The sequence below is a fragment of the Benincasa hispida genome, chromosome 11 (assembly GCF_009727055.1).
Source record: "Benincasa hispida cultivar B227 chromosome 11, ASM972705v1, whole genome shotgun sequence".
Taxonomy (NCBI): Eukaryota; Viridiplantae; Streptophyta; class Magnoliopsida; order Cucurbitales; family Cucurbitaceae; genus Benincasa; species Benincasa hispida.
Genome location: NC_052359.1, coordinates 285598 through 305390, shown reverse-complemented (window position 1 = coordinate 305390; position 19793 = coordinate 285598). Strand labels below are relative to the sequence as shown.

General features: G+C 27.7%; 1 protein-coding gene across 2 annotated transcripts; it reads right to left on the bottom strand.

Moving 5' to 3' along the window:
• Positions 1-555: 555 nt before the first annotated feature.
• Positions 556-4921, bottom strand: LOC120090364 (alpha,alpha-trehalose-phosphate synthase [UDP-forming] 5). 2 transcript variants are annotated; one of them, XM_039047976.1, is made up of 5 exons: positions 4662-4921; positions 4439-4536; positions 2139-4219; positions 1593-1866; positions 556-1162 (listed from the first exon to the last, which is right to left on the bottom strand). In XM_039047976.1, exons 3-5 carry the CDS (start codon positions 4130-4132, stop codon positions 836-838), a joined length of 2595 nt encoding a protein of 864 aa, XP_038903904.1. In that variant the 5' UTR covers positions 4133-4219; positions 4439-4536; positions 4662-4921; the 3' UTR covers positions 556-835. The 2 variants fall into 2 exon arrangements, with proteins under 2 accessions (XP_038903904.1, XP_038903905.1); XM_039047977.1 differs by lacking the exon at positions 4439-4536.
• Between the last annotated feature and the right edge of the window lie 14872 nt (positions 4922-19793).

Here is a 19793-nt window from a genome sequence, read left to right as displayed (position 1 = left end):
ATATTAATTTTAAGTGATTAAAGACCTATATTGAATTCGAACAAAAGTGATTTTAACAATTTCAAAATTGTTAATATTAAATGATATATCGAAGTTTTTAAACATGTCAAGTAAAAAATAATTGGTTAAAATAACACTCTATCGTAACTTAAATAAGAATTTGACAAGATTGGAAACAAATATCTATTCAATCTTCATGTTCTATACAACATAACCTTAATTGAAATTCAGAGACAATTCTGATACTCATGTATGGTTCAACTAAACAAATATCCCAATCAAGAATAAGAGGGAAGTAAATACACTTTTGATCCATAAGATTTGATATTTGTTTCAAATTAATCATTAGGTTTTAAAATTGAACGATCAAGTCCCTAACAATAACAATTAAGTTAATTTCAATTAAGTTCACACTGATGTGGCAATATTTAGAATTATAACAATGATTAAAAATAAATATTACCACATCAGCTGAAAATAACGTAACTTGTAATAGATGGACTAAAATCGAGCATTTCCTACTTATGGAAAGACTTGATTGTTCAATTTTGAAACTTGAGAAGAAACAGATAAATGCATTACACTATTCCACCCATTAGCACAGTCAAAACTACATACATTAATGCAACAACAGCAGAAATATTCAGTTTTCTCCTAACTCAAATGGCCATGGACAGAAGAATTGCACCAATAATAAAACATCAAAATATTTGATCCTTTCACAGACCCCTCAAAATAGCAATAACAGACTTTTGCACAAAGTCAACTTCATATACACACCCAATAACAAAGACCCTTTTCAGGTTTTGAGGAGAGAATTGGTGGAGATTCCTACTTATTTACTCTCTGCAATTACCACTCTACGAGCCGTCGTCTGCGGAGCAGCTCTAGTCGCGTGCTCGGATGCATGGGTAAGACCTTGTAACATTCTCAAGATTTCATGTGTGTCTTCCAAATAATACCTGGCCTTGCTCGGTTTCTGGCCAACGGTGCAACCGAACACTTCGGCACCAGGAGAAAGGGTGGCTTTTGCATTCATTATCACCTCGAACATATCCTCGTCTGACCTGTCGTCTCCAATGCATAGAACAAAATCAGGAAGCATTCCCTTCTCCCTCATTGTTTGCAAGAGATATTCTGCTACAATGCCCTTGTTTACACCCTGCCATTGCATTACAAAAACGAGAAAAGAACCATCAAGCCTTGGAAACAAATTTCCCAATCCTCAGAATTCCACACCCACCAAACAAGCCCTTCTCATAGATCATCAATTTTGTATACTCTTCATGTTTCATAATCCTTAGAACCCAAGGACACAGATGTACAACCAATATAACATATCCTATTCAGCCAATATTCTTCACATTTCACAATCAAATGCAAATTATTCGACATCTTGAAATAAGATTGGTCTCATGGATTATTGATCTCAAACATTCTTTTGCCTTCAACTCAAATTTTGAATATCAGAAGTTATTGATTAGTTAAGACTTTCCTAGTTACCTTAATTTGTTTGCAATGCCCTTTTAACCCAATACACGATAACTAAAGATTGTTATTGAAGTTGAATTCTTTAGGGTAAAAGGACTAACCTGAGGTTTGACTTCTACAATGTGTTGGCCACTCTTGACAGAAACTGGCTCATTGGCAAGAACACTTTCCAGGTGATCTAGAAGTTCCTTGGCCTGGCACGACCCGAAATCGGGATCCGCATAAAGGTAGTTCCAAACAAGTGCACTCTCTCTAGTTTCGATTGTAGAGCCATCAGTTGTCTCGGTATACAATTGCATAACAGGTTCTGCAATCTGTTTCCAGTCGAAATCGGTCACAGCTACACATGTCTCCCAATCTGCAGTATGATTTGGCCTGAAACAAATGCCATCAAAGTCACAAAAGATGATAAGATTGAAGATTGATAAATGTGCTGAAATTTCAGAAAGGAAATATTGATCAACCCGACACTTTTACAACCGATTCAATGAAAATAATATATTTACTACCAAGAAGTTTCTCACTTTACTCCCCCTTTTGTGCAATATTATAAGGTCATATAAACAACAGAGTAAAATCAAAGCAGCATGGAGAAGCTATGGTATAACAAATTGGAAGAAATAAGGATTGAGCAACGTGCAGTATACCTGAGATAAAAACCATGTTCTGCAGCTAGTCCAAGCTTTTCACAAGGTGAAAACCATTCGGTCAGAGTTTTGCGGTCCTTTCCACTAACAAGGAACACAACATTTTTAGGATCTTTACACAAATTGTTCAAGATTCCAAGGGCTTCTGAAGTTGGATTCATGCTAATTGATCCGGGAAGCATCATGATACCATCATAATCTAACAAAATTGCTCGGTGGCACGTTCTCTTATACACTGAAACAATATGATCAACTGAAAGCTTCCTAAAATCTGGATCCAGCGCAATAACTCGAAATCCTAAACCAAAACCTATACCCCAGCACCTCCTCATTGAATGGTCTCTACAGGCCCTGCCTAGATCCTGCAAAAAGCTGCGTGCCCAATATGCAACATCATGTGTACTAACATACCTATAATGCTTTTCATGTCGCAATTGCTTTTCTGCCTCGGGGATTACCAGGGCAGAATCCATTGCTTCAGTGACAGCTTCAATATTCCATGGGTTAACCCGAATAGCTCCACTGAGGGATGGGGAACACCCAATAAACTCAGACAACACTAACATGCCCTTCTTTGCAGTTGATGGATTTAGCCCGAGAACATCGTCAAGCTTCTCATTGCCTTGCCGACATATAATATACTCGTAAGGTATAAGATTCATCCCATCTCTCACTGCAGTAACAAGGCAGCACTCAGCAATTGCATAGTAAGCGATTCGCTCATAAAACTGCAAGGGAGTGTTTATCAAAACCACAGGCTCGTATCCTGGCCTTCTGAATGTTGAATTAATTCTATCCACTGTCGCAGTAGTTTCAGCCACAACCTCCTGTACATCTTTCCCTCTGCCTCTTGCAGGGTTCGCAATCTGTACTAACACAGCTTTACCCCATCTCTCAGGATGTTGTCGGAGCAATTGTTCAAATGCCAAAAGTTTCAGGCTGATCCCCTTAAATATGTCCATATCATCGACCCCAAGCAAAACAGTTTGACCCTTGAACCGATCTTGCAGTTCTGCGACTTTGGATACAGTCTCAGGGAGATTCAGAACATTTTGGAGCTGGCCTATATGAATACCGACAGGAAGAATCTTAATGCTCACAGTACGACCATAGTATTCAAGCCCGATGTAACCTCGCTTAGATTGATAAGACAGACCAAGCATTCTGCTGCAGCAAGATAAAAAATGCCTAGCATAATCAAACGTGTGGAAGCCAATAAGATCAGAGTTCAATAGTGCCCGAAGAAGTTCATCTCTGACAGGAAGGGTTCGATAAATCTCAGACGAAGGAAATGGACTATGCAGGAAAAATCCAAGCTTCACCCTGTTAAACCTCTTCCTCAAAAACGTTGGCAAAACCATCAAATGGTAATCATGAACCCAAACAAAGTCATCATCAGGACTAATCACTTCCATGACTTTATCAGCAAATATCTTATTCACAGAAAGATACGCTTGCCAAAGAGACCGATCAAATCGGCCACCAAGATCCGGTGACAGGGGAAGCATATAGTGAAACAGTGGCCATAAATGTTGCTTGCAGAATCCATGATAAAATTTACTAAAAAGTTCCGGAGGAAGGAACGTCGGGACGCACTTGAATCGGTCCAAAAGAGTTTGTGCAACATCATCTTGCTCCCTTGGATCAACCTCCTCTCTGAGACAACCAATATAAATCACTTCCACATCTTCTCCAAGTCCATCTTTAAGCTGTAAAAGAAGTGAATCCTCATCCATACTAAACTCCCAATCTCCATTCTCGTTTCGATTCGCTCGAATAGGGAGCTGATTCCCAACAATGATCATCCGGTCTTGCGATACTGACGAAGGGGCATCTGAGCCAGTGCTGTTGCAGCTATCATCATCAAGCTCAGACAATACTCCAGCCACAGTGGCCACTCTAGGAAGCCTCCTCTTCTCTCGGCCAAGGCCAAAAGAGGGAGAACAACCACCAGAAGCAAGCTCTAACAAGTTAGAATAAGACCTCGAAACCATTATAAGATCTCCTAAAACACACCTCTCAAATAAACAGCAACAGCAGCAAAAGAAATTACAGAGACAAAAGATCAAACTGCTTCAAACCTACACAACGAGCAAAACCAAAATAAGCCAACAGTTTCAATTAACTATACACCTGACACCTCTATTCCAGCTTTATAGGAAACAAAGATCTAGTCCAACAACAACAAGAACGACAACAAAAAATTCCGAGGTGATAAATGGTTTTGAACTAAAATTGGAAACACCCCATCAGCTAAACCTGACCAAGAAAAAAAGTAAGCAATAATTGATTATTATTACCTCCAACCTAAAATCCGAAAATGGGTAGTTGTATTATGCAGTGAAATTGATCCAAGAGGCAAAATAAGTTCAAATGGGGCAAAAAATCATCTCACTGTCTGAAACAGAAAAGAAGAAAGAGAGATGAAAAAAACCCTGATGGTTGAATTTACAGAGAGAGGGAGAGAAAATGAGGGAGAGAAAGGGGAAGAAACTTTATGGTGGAGAAGAAGAGAAAACCCACCATTGAAAGGGGGGAGATTCCTTTGCTCTTCAACTCGTTTGATTTGAGCGATAATGGGTGTTGAAGAACCTTTTTTTGGTTGCCTTTTTTCCACTTTCAGGGCTCAACAATGGAAGATCTTCACTGTGAATTTTTTTTCTTTCCTTTTCTTATTTCTGTTGCAGTGAATAACAATGAACGATGGGTCTTGGTACAAAGAATTTGATTCCGCATGTGGAGTGTGAGGTGATAGATTCGTATTTCTTACACGCGAGTGAGAGAGAAGGTGAGTAAAAATAATACACTTGGAAACCACAATTCAGCTGTGGTCTCGTCATGCACTATAATTCTTCTTTTTTTTTTTCCTTTTTCGACGGTTTCAATTCCTTCTTCTTTTTAAAGTTTTTAGTCTTTCAAAGTTCTGTTCTAAAATTAGTTGAATTATAAATTTAGTTTATAAAATTGTACAAATTTATTTTTAAATTTTAAAAAGTTATTATTTTAAATATTTTCAAGCATACCAAACTATTTATTAGGTTGCAGTCAATAGTGAAATTTTGTTATATTTATTAATAAATTAATTTATTTTTCCTTTTTTAAAAAAGTATTTTCTAATACAGTAATTACATAAATGGAGAATCAAATTTTGAATCAAGTTCACTTTGGTGATTCTAAAATGTATATAATAAATGATGAAGGCTTTGTTGGATTCTTTTTTTAAAATTAAGTTTCTAAACACTATTTCTATCTATTGAATTTTTTAAAAGTTTTGTTACCTATTTTTTTTTAAAAAAAAAATCAAGTCAAGTTTTGAAGATTAAAGAAGATATTTTTAAATTTTTTAAAAAATATATTTTTGGAATTTAGATGAGAAGTGAGAATTTAAGGGTTTAGTTGTGAAAGTTAAAAGTATGGTAAATAAATGGTAAGAAAACAAATATAGTCTTAAAAAATAATAAATAAAAAATCAAATGGTTATCAAACGAATCTAAACAATTAAATTTGAGTTCAATAGATCCTTGAAATTTCAATCTACTGACTAATTGGTTGATGACATATTTGATGTTTTTGAAATTGACATACCTAGTAGGTACTAAATTGAAACTTTACGATCTTATTAAACATAAAATTCAAACATTTAAGAGGTAGATTATGATGCTCTAGAAGTTATAAATTTGTTGAGAGAAATAAGAGCTCTCTAGCAAATATCAATGTTGTCCTTATCGAGGAGTGAAGACATTGTTTTTGTTGCAAACTCTATTAATATCTTGCCTTTTTGTCAATTCCTAGAGAGATAACAAAACTGTTCATATTATTGCACCTTTTGCATCCTCTCGAGGTTGTTTTTTATGATGGAAAGATGTATTTTTGGTTCATATTACTTCTCTCATTCATGATAATAGAGTGAGAGTGTAACTAGGTTCAGTGGTTTATTGGTCTTTTCACCTCAAAATAATAATGTGTATCCAATATCCCTGGAAATTTATTTTCGTGCCTCATAGTAATTGTTTCGTGACCTACCTTATGTTTATCTAAAATTGACATATTTATTTAATACTAAATTGAAAGTGTATCATCATATTACACATATACATACAATTTAGCCTTTCCTTTTTCCAATATATCATATAATAATTGATTTGAATAATCATTACTCATATATATAACTATTTAATATTAGTACCCATGAAATATATGTTATCCAAATAGTTTTTTTTTTTTTTTTTTTTTATAGATATTGTTATAAAATATTGAGTAAAAGTCAATTTATACCGCCAAATTTTTATTAATATATTCCTTAAAATTATAATTTAATTATTATATCAATTAAACTTTTAAACTTTATTGATCGATTTACATCATTCGTTAAGATTTTGTTTTAAAATTAAGAATACATTATTTTCATACATGTATAAAACCTGTAAGATTAATGTTTGTTTTTTTAGATAAACAATGATGAATATTATATTTATAAAAGATAAATATTGAAATAGGACAGATAATAGTAATTTTCATTAATATAAGTGAAATTTCATTTTTTTTCATCTTTTCATATTTCTACGTACCTTTCTTACATTTATGTTTTCTTTTTATTATTATTACTATCTTTGTAGAATTTTAAGAAAATATTTTTTGTGAAATTGTTACGATTATATGTTTGAGTTTTAATTAAATCAAGAGGTTAGTGTAGCCATTAATTTTATTCCTAAAATATTTATCTGTGACTTACAAATCATATTGATTGACATTAATATAAATCAAATTTAATAACACTATTTTGATTTACACTATTTTGAAGCCTAACTAATCATTCACGTTTAATTCGTGCCTACTTATTTTGGAATGTAACCATATTGTATTTGTCACATTTGATTTTTAATTTTTATAAAGAAATCAACACGTAGTGTAGAAGTATTTTGAACCTCTAATCTCTTGATCGAGAGAATATGCCACATTAAATTTCAATTGCTTTTAATTTTTACTTTGTAGTACGACTAAGGTCACTTTTGGAAGTGGTTCTGAAATTGTCAAAATCACTTATATTAGGTTCAAAATCACTTCGAAATTCACCATTGATTACTCAAAATTAATTTTATACTTTTATACCTAATTTTTATATCATCAAAATTGATTATGAATTATCAAGAAAGTATACTTTATGATGATTTTGAAAATGACAAAAGTGATTTTAGTGCTTTTAAAACTACTCACAAATATGTCTTCAGTTTAAACTATTAGTTTTTTGGTACTAAGAAATACAACTTCAAACATCTATTTACAAAGGGTCAAATTACATATTTGGCCCTTAATTTTCAATTTGTGTTTAATATAGCACTGAATTTTAAAAGTTATAAGCATTTAAAATTTTGAAGTTGTATCTCAATAATCTCCTAACTAAAAAAAATTGTGATAATATAGATCATTTAACTTTCAATTTTATGACTAATAGGTTCATTTAACTCAAGTCTTTTTTATCACCATTTGATTTTTTGTTTTTAGTTTTTTAAAAGCTAAGTCTGCGAACATCCCTTGATCTCTAATCTGGGGTCTTTTTAAATATAAAAAAAATTAAAATATTTACGCTTTATAGCAAAAGTTTCACTCAACTTTTTATTATAAAGTATAAATATTTTTGGGATATTTTTATTTATAAGAAGTTCTCTCTTATTTCTTATTTTTTTTATCTACTTTCTACCAATGTCTTTAAAAACCAATTCAATTTAAGAAAATTAAAAAACACATATAGTTTTTTAACAGCTTGTCTTTATTTTTTTAATTTAGTTAATAATTCAACTTTTTTACATCATACATATGAAAATCATTATAAGGAATTGAGATGGAGTATACACAATTTTTATTATTGACTGTTCAAAGCTTAAATTAAAAGTTAGAGGCTCGTTAATTAGAGGAAAAAATATTTGAAAAATAACGACTATATGGAAGGTGAGAGAGAGTATTACACTTTTAAAAAATTGTCAAATTATAAACTAACTCGACTTTGAAATATGTGTCAAATAAATCAATTTATAGAGTTTTGAGTTGTTTGAGAGACTAAGATGTAATTATAATTACTATAAATCAAAAGAGTATTGAAAGACATGATATACCAAAGACATAACGAAAATGGCATTATGAAGCATGAAAGCAGTAGAAAAAGAGTTGATTGAAAACAGCGAGTCAGGATGAGTTTGAAATTTGAAAACGTATTAGATATTTTTTAACTTATAATTACCTATTATATGTAATCATAAAAATATAAAGATTGAATTTATGTTGAAGTGTGCATAGTTCAATTAACCTGTAATATTGTGAGTAATTAAAAAAAAAAAAACTTTGTAGTTCAAAATTCATGTTTAAAATTTACTATGGTAATTTAATTGAGAGAGATTGGTGAGTGGTGTGATGACAATTATAAAATAACATAGTAGAGAATAATCCAATCTAATATTAACCTTAGTTAGGGTTTTAAAAAAATAGTTAGGGTTTCTTAATCAACCAATTTAGCACTTGAGGTCTCCACCTAACCCAACATTCATTGGTGAACCAAAAGAAAAAAACATTAATTGGGTTACTTTTACGCGTGTTCTACACGCACATTGTAATTAATAAAAGCAATTAGCCAACAAGTTAAATTGCATTTAATACACTAAACAAATATCAACGCATAAAATTTGATGTCAAATCATCGATGCCCATGATTGCCCTATTTGAGAATATATAATAATTTATTTTTCCATATTTCAATTAATTTAAAAGGGAAATTGCTTGCATGACATCATCCATTCTTTTTTAAACAATAAGTTTAGTGGGTTCTTGAAGTCATCATTATGTCAATGATGTCTCATGCCATGTTAACCTATATGTTTAAATAATTTATTTTAATTTTTAAGGTTTAAATTCCAGTTGGATTTTAAGGATCTTACTTTTTATTTGAGTTTAACCTTTCAAAATAGAGAATTTTTAAAAATAGAAAAATAAGAAAAAATATTTACCTAAAATAGTAAATTTTTAATATTATTTGATATAAGTCTATTAGTATCTATCAGTAATAGAAACTGATTGAAGTCTATCACTAATAGTACATCAAATCGACCAAAATCGATCCGACCGATAAAAAACCGATCGAATTAAGGTCGATCGGTTGTTGGTTTTCAATTTTCTTGGAAAAACAAAATTGAAAACCGACCGACCGATGGTTATAAATTTGTTTTTTTTTTAAAAAAAAAAATAGGTATAAAAGCAAGCCTATTACCACCAATCCAAGCCCAAACCTACTATTTTAGTATTGATTTTTTATTAATTTTTATGTTGCTTAATTTTTAAACCCATTACATGATTTATTTAAATTTTATTATAAAAATTATTGATTTTAAATTTAAAAAGTTGTTAATTTTGTTAACCTAACAATAACACGTTATCAATTCATCTTTTCTTTCCATTCACCTTGTCTCCTCTTAAAAAAAGAAACAAACAAACAAATAAACCGACTGATCAATGGTCGGAAGAATTTCACACTCTTTTTTTGGTCGATTTTTGGACCGACCGATGTACACCCATAACTAATAGACACTAATAGAAGTATATCAATATCTATCAATATTTCTTACTATTAATGTAAATAGTTTAACTTTTTTACTATCGATAAAAAATTTCCTTGTAGTTTCTCATATGGCATTTAAACTAATACTAATTTAAATGTGATTTTAATTATCTATTGAAAAAAATATATCATTTGTTTTCAAGATTAGTACCCTATTATTTTATATGTGCATTTCACCACATACATTTTTTTGCATCAAATAAAATCATCATATGACAAATTGCAAATCTTATCTTATTACACAATAATTTTTCTAGATTTAATAAAATAACCTACACTGTTTTTCAACACAATCATCTCCAAAATAAAGTTTTGTTTTCATACATTGTTGCTTGTTGTAAAATAACTCTCAAAAGTAACATCTTACTAATAGTTATCTTCCATTCTTCAAATCAAATCTACCCTATGAAATTTTTTACAAATAGTGTTAAAAATTCAACTTTATAAAGGATACCTTTTCACCAACCAGTTGAAGTACATATTATTTTATATATTATAAAAGTCATACCCAGTCTATCATTATCGTTGTCCATCACATATGACCTCTAACTCACTCAATGGTTACATTTTGACAAATATTACATTGCATTGGTTTTTAATTTGATTCTAAAATGACAGTTGTATCTATCTTGTATCTCATTAAATCTTCAACTTTGTGCTTCATAACGATGACTCAACTCGTCCTATCCATTTATGGAAAAATTTCAAGTGTTATCGAGTATGAATACACTCCTTCTATCCATTGATTCATCCACTGTCATTATTTTTTTTATAAAAACAAAAAAGGAATATAATAAATTAAATTACAAGTTCTTAGTCATAAAACTTTCATATTGTGCATAAATGGTCCTTAAATTTTTAAAGGTGTCTTAGTTAATAAATAGTTGAACTATCAATTATGTGTCTAGTAGGTATTCCTGAACTTTTAAAAACTGTAATAGATTTTTAAACTTGTAATTTTATGTCAATTAAGATTATGGAGTTTAAAAAGTGGTAATTTTTAATTTTGTGCCTAATAAGTTTCCAATTTTTCCAATTTCATAAGTAACAGATCATTATCTTTATTTAACATTTTTTCGAAATTATATGTATCTATTGCCCAAGTTGAAAATTTAAGATTATATTAGACATAAAATTTTATTTTATTTTTTTAAGTTTAAATGTGTCAAAATTTATTATCTTAGAAATCAAAAGTATAAGAATTTATTAACACGTGATTGAAATATGAGAGTTCTATTTGAAAATTTAAAAAACGTAGAGATTAAATAGACATAAACCTAGAAATTTAAAAATTATATTTGTAGTATAACCAATATAATACAGTATAGTAGTATAAATTTTGCAATTCATTTGTAAATATAACTAATCCCATTTATCCAAGGTGTACTTGACATGTTGTTGGTCTAATAAAAAAACTAATTTAAATGTAACTAATTTCCATTCAAGCATTAATGGTGACAACAACAACAATAAAAATAATAATAAAACCCATAAATATTCCATGTGTTGACCATTCTCTCTTAAAAGGAGAGTGGTTAATGTGATTTGACTTTATTTTTAAGATAATAATTAATTTGATTTGTTAAATTTAAAAAGAGAAATTTGTTTATTCATCTAATTGGGATGATGAACACACTCTATATGGTGGCGTGAGATCAGGAATCGTGAATTGTTTCATCATTGAGTTTCGTACATGATTAAATAGTGCTATGTTCAGTTGTTCATTACTTATTGATGTGAGAGCCACGTGGCTAATGATAAGGAAGTAATCTGGTAATCTCGGGTCCACTCAATCCAACGATCAACATACATTTTAGAAATGCCACGTTTCACCACCACAATGCCATCTATCCTCAAAATCATGCAATTTGTTTGTTTCCCTTCCATTTTGAAAAAATAGCATTTTCATCCCAGATTAAATTGCAAAATTAATTCCAATAATTTAGACAACATTACAATTTAGACTTCATGATCTATAATTAGAATTTAGTTTTTATAAGTAAGAATATTTATGAGAATTTTACGAAAGTATACAAAATTATTTGTGAGATTTTATTAAATTATAATAACTAATTTCTAATTGGCAAAACGGTATAGACTAAATTCTTAGTTTGTTTCAACCATATAGGCATACATTTTTAGTTTAATTTTTATTCCATCAATCTTCTAAATATTGCATTTTTTAGTTAAGCTTTGAGTTTAGCATTAATTTGGCATCTTAATCACATGTTTTCATTTAGGTTACATTTATAATATATTCAAATTTATGGATAAATAGAAACTAAACATTTTTTTAGTTCATTTGCCTTTTCAATAAAATTTCCAATTAAATTATGTAGAATTAAAATAAGAGATTGAGTGGGGCTCGAGAAAATAGTTATATTTTCATTGTTTTTTTTCTTTATTTAGATGAATAGTGGTAAGAAAGAGTTAAACAAAATACAATACGAGAAGGAGATCAAACTCTTACATTCAAAATGATAGTTGATTTTATATATCAATTAAACTATGCTAATTTTGATAATACGTAATAATATATTTGAACGTATCAAATTATATAAATGATGAAAGGACAAATTACTTTTTTAGTCTCGAGTTTTGAAAATTATGTGTATTTGGTTCTTGATTTTTCAAATCATACTTTTTTTATCACTGACTTTTTAGAATATGTGCATGTAGTCTTTGAATTTTAAAAAATGTATCTTTTTAGTCCCCAAATTTTTAAGAATATGTTTAAAGGTTCCTTGACTATTTTTTATTTTCACTTTATATAATTATATGAAATTTTGAATCACAAAAATATGTTTAAAAGATAATTTTAGAGAGAAGAAGTAATCTTAAAAAAAATGATTTTTAATTTAAAATAATAAAAAAAAATTAATGTAGACTTTTAAAATCTATTTTTAAAAACTGAGTGACTAGAAATGTATATTTTGAAAACTCGAGACCAAATGTCTATTTTAAAAAATTCGATGACTAAAGAGGTATGTTTTAAAATTCAGGGACCGAACACATATATTCTTCAAAAATTCGAGGACTAAAGAGGTAATTTTCTCATTATTAAGCACATATTTTATGAATGGATTTTTGAAGTTAAACATTTATGTTCTTGGGTTAGCTCTCCTCCTTCATTGGGATGGAGCTCCATTATTCAAGACCACCTGCTTCGTTGGGATGGACCTATAAATCCTATAAAATTTGTTCTTTTGAAGAAAATTTGTTCTCCTATTATCTTGAAGGAAAAAAAAAATGATAAATGAGGAAATAAACAAAAATAGAGATACTTGTTTGGTTCATAGGGATTTTCTATAGACTAAATGGAAATTCAGAAAATAAACATCCCCATATTTAAGTTTTGAAAACTTACATTTGTTATTTATTGAAATCTGGATTTTATTTCTATTGAGTATGAGATTTTAGAAATTAAATCCATCTTTCCATTGAAAATTGAAATTTTGATTTTTAATTGATGTCCAAACCTAGAAATAAACCGTTTATCAATAATAATAATCGTGAATGTTTGAAAATGATTTCGATATGGTTAAAATCACTCTTTTCGTGTTTAAAATCATTTGAATCGTATATTTAATCGCAAAAATACAATCTAATGTTTACTTTTAGACTTTTAAATACAATTTTCATGTCAACATAATTGGGTTTTAATTACTAAAATGAAACACGATTCAAGATATTTTTTAAAATAACAAAACTGATTTTAACTATTTTAGAATCATTCCAAACACGTCATTTAATATATATTGTCGGAATTGATTTTGAAATAGTTAAAATCACTTTTGTCATTTCTAAATTACACTAAAAGAGCAAAAACGCTTTAGAAAACACTACTCAAAACCATATACATTAACACTCATTTTTTCTTTATACATTGGAAATAAAAATTAAGTATGTAAGTTGAAATAAAAGTCTTATTCTTAATCCTCGTTTTTTCTTTATATATATATATTTTAAAAAACATCATATTACTCCAAACAAATTTGAATTAACATATATTTTTAAATTGTTATTCTTAGTTTTCGAATTGATTTTTTAATCTCATAATTCAAAAACAAACAAACAAATAATATTTGTATTTATAATAAGAAAACTTTAGAATAAAAGCCATCACTTTTATTAGAAAAAAAAACAAACATGTTTCTATTACAATTGTTTCAAAATTGTACCTAGATGAATTGTTGCATATTTACAACAAATTTGAAAAGAGAAAAAAAATACAAAAGCATGTAAAAATAATAAATTATTATAAACCGACTCATTGGTGTGCATTTACAAAAATTAAAAAACGAAAGAAAACTACATCAACATAAAATAACCAAATCACTCTCATCTCTATCACTTTACCTATCTCTAAATTGCTCGAATCTTTAATAAATTGATTGAACTTCAAAAGCAAGGTCTTCATCCGCTTCCTCAATACATGGGAAAGAATGGGTGAATGTGTGTGTATAGAATAGAAAAATAGCTAAAAAACCACTTGCTTCTGACTCCCTATGAGCCGTTTGACGACCTGACTTTTTCGAAGGGTCGTTTTGTTCATATTCAATATCCTGGTTATCTTTTTAGCGAATATCCAAAAATTGAGAAAGAAGAAGAGATCCATCAAGAGAAAGATTTATCCGGTGCCCTTTGTCAAACTCAAACTATTAGGATTCCATTTAAGATCAAATTCTTTGGTGGGCTGGCTTAAAAGAAGCCCCCAATTGCAATTGCTCGCTTGAAGAAAACTCTTGTAGAGCCCAGTATAAGCCAAGCCCCTTCGATTCGGTAAAATTATAGTAATTAAATCATCATTGAAGATGAAAGCATATAATAAACAAAAAAAAGAGACAAATGTGGTATCTCCTTTTAGACTGAGAAGAGAAAAGAGAAATATAAAAAGAAAAAGAAAAAAAAATCCTGAGATGATGCCTATTAAAAAAGAAAAAGAAAAAGAAAAATAATGTTGGGACGCTAGTGCTATTAAGGAAATTTAAGAAAAAACTATCATAATGCTACAAAAGAAAATTTTCTACAAAAATGAAAGAAACGAGTTGAAAAAATTAAATTAAAAAATAAAGGAAAATAAGAAGAAAATTGAAAGGACTTATTTGATAAAAAATGTTTGATTTAGCTAAAAAATTTAGATATTAAATCATGATTATATTTTATTTTCATTCAAAACAAATATTTTTGCAACTTATAGAACTATTGAAAATGTTTTTTAGATAAGATGATATCAACATTTTTTTTTTAATATTTTTAACGTTTTTAAGATAAAATGAGATTTTCATACATGATTTTTTAAATAACATAAGATTACATATAAAATCTAAATCTAGTTTTTAAATAAAAAATTATTTCTTGAACCGTGAATTATTCTTAGATAAAATCAATTTTAAAAAAAATCTATTATCAGTGCAATTTTCTCACTTTAGAGGGAGAAAGTTTTTATGATAATGTGATTTGGAATTTTATTGTATTTTCTATTTTTTTTTATATCCCTTTTAGATTTTGATAGCATATAGATTTTCTTTTGAAAATTTGTAGACAACAGATAAAATCTAAATCTAGATATTTATTAAAAATATATATATATATACACACATTTTTTTAACATGATTTTGTTATAATATATAGATAGATTTTTAGATTTTACAAGATTAGATTTAGATAGTAAACATATTTTTTATTTTTTATTTTTATTCTTTTAACGTGATTTATGTGATTTTTTTTTCTTTTTAACGAGTTTTATTGTGTTTTTTTAATTTTGTTTTGTGATTTATTTGATTTTCCCCTCTAAACGTGATCAAGAGTTTTATTGTACTTATTTTTTCATATCCCTTTTAGATTTTAGATTTTGATAGTATATAGATTTTTTTATATATTTATTTTCTTAATATGATTTTTATGATGTTTTTATTTTATTTCTTTTAACCTGATTTAAAGTTTTAAATTTTATTTTTTTTTCCTTTTAACATGATTTATAGTTTTATTGTACTTCTTTAATTTTATTTCATACCCTCTTTTAGATTTTAGGTTTAGATTGAATTTTTATTTATATTTATATTTTCTAGACCTAGAAGATATACTTAAAACATAACCATTAAAATTTTCTTAAACAAGAAGAAAAGAAAAGAGAATATGGTATTATTAACAAATTTTAAAATGAAAATAAATATATTTGAATGCCACAACAGAATTTGTACAATCTCTACACAAGAAAGGAAGCAAAAATGTTGGGGAGAGAGAATTACAAAATTCTAAAAAAACAAAAGAAAAGGGAGTGGAGATACCTCACGGATATGAGACTTTAAATCTAGCTAGTTATAGATAAAATTTTTGAATTTATTTTAAATCAAATTGTATTAATGTGATATAACATGAGATATAAAAAGATAAAATGTGATTTAAAGAAAATATTATTATTTAACACATAAAATAGGGAATAAGATATATTTTTTAATTACCAATAATTGCCAAAAAAAAAGGGGAATTTTAAAAAATCGAACAAAAAGATAGGGACTGAATTTAAGTGTAATGGACCATGGTTAAAAAAAATAGAGAGTTTGTTTTTTTATTTCAACGTAGGAGTGAAAAAAAATCAAACAATTTTATTTGATAATTTAAATGTAAAATTACGTAAGATATCATAAAAATTAGGATATGTTAGGATATGAATGTATATATGTTTTTGCAGGTCTATGAGATTTGAACTTTTTTCCAATCTTTTTTTTTAAGCAATTGTCGTCCATGAGGTTATGTGTGCATATATTTTCCAAAATAGAGCTAAGATAGATAGATGCACTTGTCAATTATTGTTTCTAATAATTAAAAGAAAATATTTAAATACTGATTTTATTCCCACTTTTAAAGTTTATTCTAGTCTTTATATATATATATTTTTTTAACTTCAATTCATTTTAATATTGTCAATATATATATATTTTTCATATACTTTTAAAAAATGACTATTTTATTTCATTTTAAAGAATTGAACGACCGCGTTTAAAAAAATACAATCAAAATTGACATTTTAAAAGTACAATTTACAAATAGATTAAAACGAACTAAGCCCACATCTACCCCTCTCCAAAAGAAACAAATCAATGTTCATTTGAAAAAGTGAGTCTCATTTAATTACATTGGTGTTGCTTACTTGTGTTCGGCATCTGTACACATATGAGACCTACTTCCAAATCCATAATGAAAAAAATGCAAATTGATTGATAAGTGGAATGTGTTCAATCCGAATACGTCTGGAAATTACGTCGTATCGTTACGATTATCATTATGGTTACAATTATTGTTACTATTCAACAGGAAAATATTTGTGAATTTTAACACATTTACCGTTACTATTACCTCACAGTTTGACCCTCAAAGATAAAGGTAAAGATAACAATAACAATAATAATAACAATAAATCTGATAAAATTCATAATTTTAAATAAACGCAATCAAAAGCAATCTAATTACATTTGGTAGCTCATTACAATTAATCCCACTATAATTATTACATTAATTTTTATTATAAATTGGTAAACGTGACCCAAAATTAACATTAGAAGTATCACAAAACAGACATTTTAAAAATATACGTTAAAAATGAACCCCGAAAAAAAAAAGTCAAAATATTGTTTAAACCAAAAAAATATATCATCAAGCAAGATCATGTGGTTCATTACTTTTTTTCATAAATTCAAAAAGTATGAATCAAATACTTCCAATAAATTGTTAACTCGAACTTCAATGCTGAAGGGCACGTGGGAGACCACTTTTAAGGTAGTATATTTTTTATTTGTTGAAAGCCTATCAACATTATAGAAATGTGTGTTAACCAATAATGTTGCTTCAAATTTGTGCATCCGAACCATTGCCCCCAAAACCACAAGCATATATTTTTCAACCTTAAATTTCAATTTTACAAAAATCTTAAATTTAATTATTTTAAATTATTTTTTATGGAAATTAATTAAATAATAATCAAATAGTGTCAATATAAATTTTAAATTTTACATGTTTGTATATTATTTTGGTCCTTATACTTTTAGTTTTAGTTCATTTTAGTTTCTATATTTTTAAATTTGGTTTATTTTGATATCTGTATTTTCAAAATATTTATTTTGGTCATTATACTTTTAAAAAGTGACCATTTTAGTCAATTCATTTTGATTTTTACTTCAATTGTAATTGATAAAAATAGTTATTTTATTAAAGTGCATAAACCAAAATGAATCAAAGTTGAGAGTACAAATGACTAAAATTAACATTTTGAAAGTATATGGATCAAAATAAACAAAGCTAAAAGTACGAGGATCAAAATGATCAGGTTAAAAGTACATGACCAAAATAGTATTTAAACTACAAATTTTAAAAAAAAAACATGAAATAATAGGAATTAAACCTAAGATTTATTAAAAATATAAATTACTAAAATCCAACATTTAAACGTACATCGACTAAAATTGAATAAACTTGAAAATATAGAAACTAAAATAATATTTTAATACAATATAAATAGAAAATTTGAATCACATGCCAGTTATTGCTAACATATATTATAATCCATGCTAGGATTTCAACAATCCCCTACGAGCCATACTATGAGAAACCATATTTTATACTCATGAGGGATATGTTGAAAATATGTCCTATGAAAATTTTGCATAATCTCTGAGTTACAAAACTAGTCGCGTCACTATGAATGTTAATTCCACTTAAACTAATCTAAATGACCGATCAAGAGTCTGATAGCACTAACACATGGGATTCGTCCTAAAATTTGACCATACAAATATATAGCGTCAAAGTTTTACTAGTTGTGTTTTTTTTTTTATAGAATACACTTTTCTACAAATGGTAAAACATGTTGTCACTGAATTATGACATTTGTGGCATTTCATTAATATCGAGTCGATTAAGTTATAAATTTAGAGCCCGTTTGGATTGACTTGAGAAAAAAAATATTTTTCAAAAAATTCATTTTTATTTAAACACTTTCAACAAAATTTATCGAAAATACTTTTCAAAAGCTATATTAAGTGGTTGTCAAATACTTCAGGTTTTTTAAAATGATTTATTTTTTAAAATTAAATACTTGAAAATCCATTCCAAATATATTCTTAATTATAAAACTTTCGAATCATCTTTCAAATGACTATTATTTTTTTTTCTAGACCATCGCATGACAAATTATTGAACTTAGTTTTTTCCCCAAGTCCATAAAATTTCAATGTTGTATTTTACAAATGATTGATTTATGACTTTTTTTTTTAAAAAAAAAAAAAAGAAATAATGAAAAATAATGAATCTTTATGAACGTATGGTTTTATTTAGGCACACAATAAAAATTTAAAAACTTATTATACATATTTAAAATTGAGTTCAATAAAAATTTAAAAATTTATTATACATATTTAAAATTGAGTTATGTACTTAAAACTGAAAGACTTCTAAATTTTATAGACATATTAACACGATTAAATTTATGATTGAATCTATTAAATTCTGTATACAAAGATATTGGGTTGCCAGTTTAATTTTATTTAATTTTTTTTTTTTTTTGAAAAATAATATTTCATTAAACTCATGGGATCGTTTGGCCCACAAATTTGAAATCTTAAAGCCTGAAAATGTTAAAACATAGGGGATTAGACTGGAAGATTTAGGTAGCTTTGACTAAAGAAAACTGTGTTTAAAGGGCAGTTTTTGAAAGTATGGGTTTAAGAAAGCTATGTTTATAGGACAATTTTTGAAAGTATGGATTTAAGCAGCCTGTGTTTGGGGTACATGTTTAAGGAGTCTGTGAATGAAATGCAGATTTATAAATCTTTAATTTGTGAAATAATTTCTTGTATTTAATCATTAGTTAGATTTTAGATTAGTTTAAATTTGTCATCTTAATTATTTAATATAGCTAAGTTTAAAATAAACAAAAAATTTAGAATAATATTTTTTTAAAAAAAAAATTGAAATAGAGATTTTGACTAAAATCATAATTTTATTTAACCTGTTGCTTTAATAATTTGATATTTTAATTTTACTAGATTTTGAAA

Bases quoted from the DNA above. Each gene is read 5' to 3' on its own strand.
- LOC120090364 (XM_039047976.1), bottom strand. From the start codon at position 4,132: ATGGTTTCGAGGTCTTATTCTAACTTGTTAGAGCTTGCTTCTGGTGGT. The intron at 1,867-2,138 runs GTATACTGCACG...CATTTGTTTCAG, and splicing joins GAACATGGTTTTTATCTCAG to GCCAAATCATACTGCAGATT. The intron at 1,163-1,592 runs GTTAGTCCTTTT...ATGCAATGGCAG, and splicing joins TTGTAGAAGTCAAACCTCAG to GGTGTAAACAAGGGCATTGT.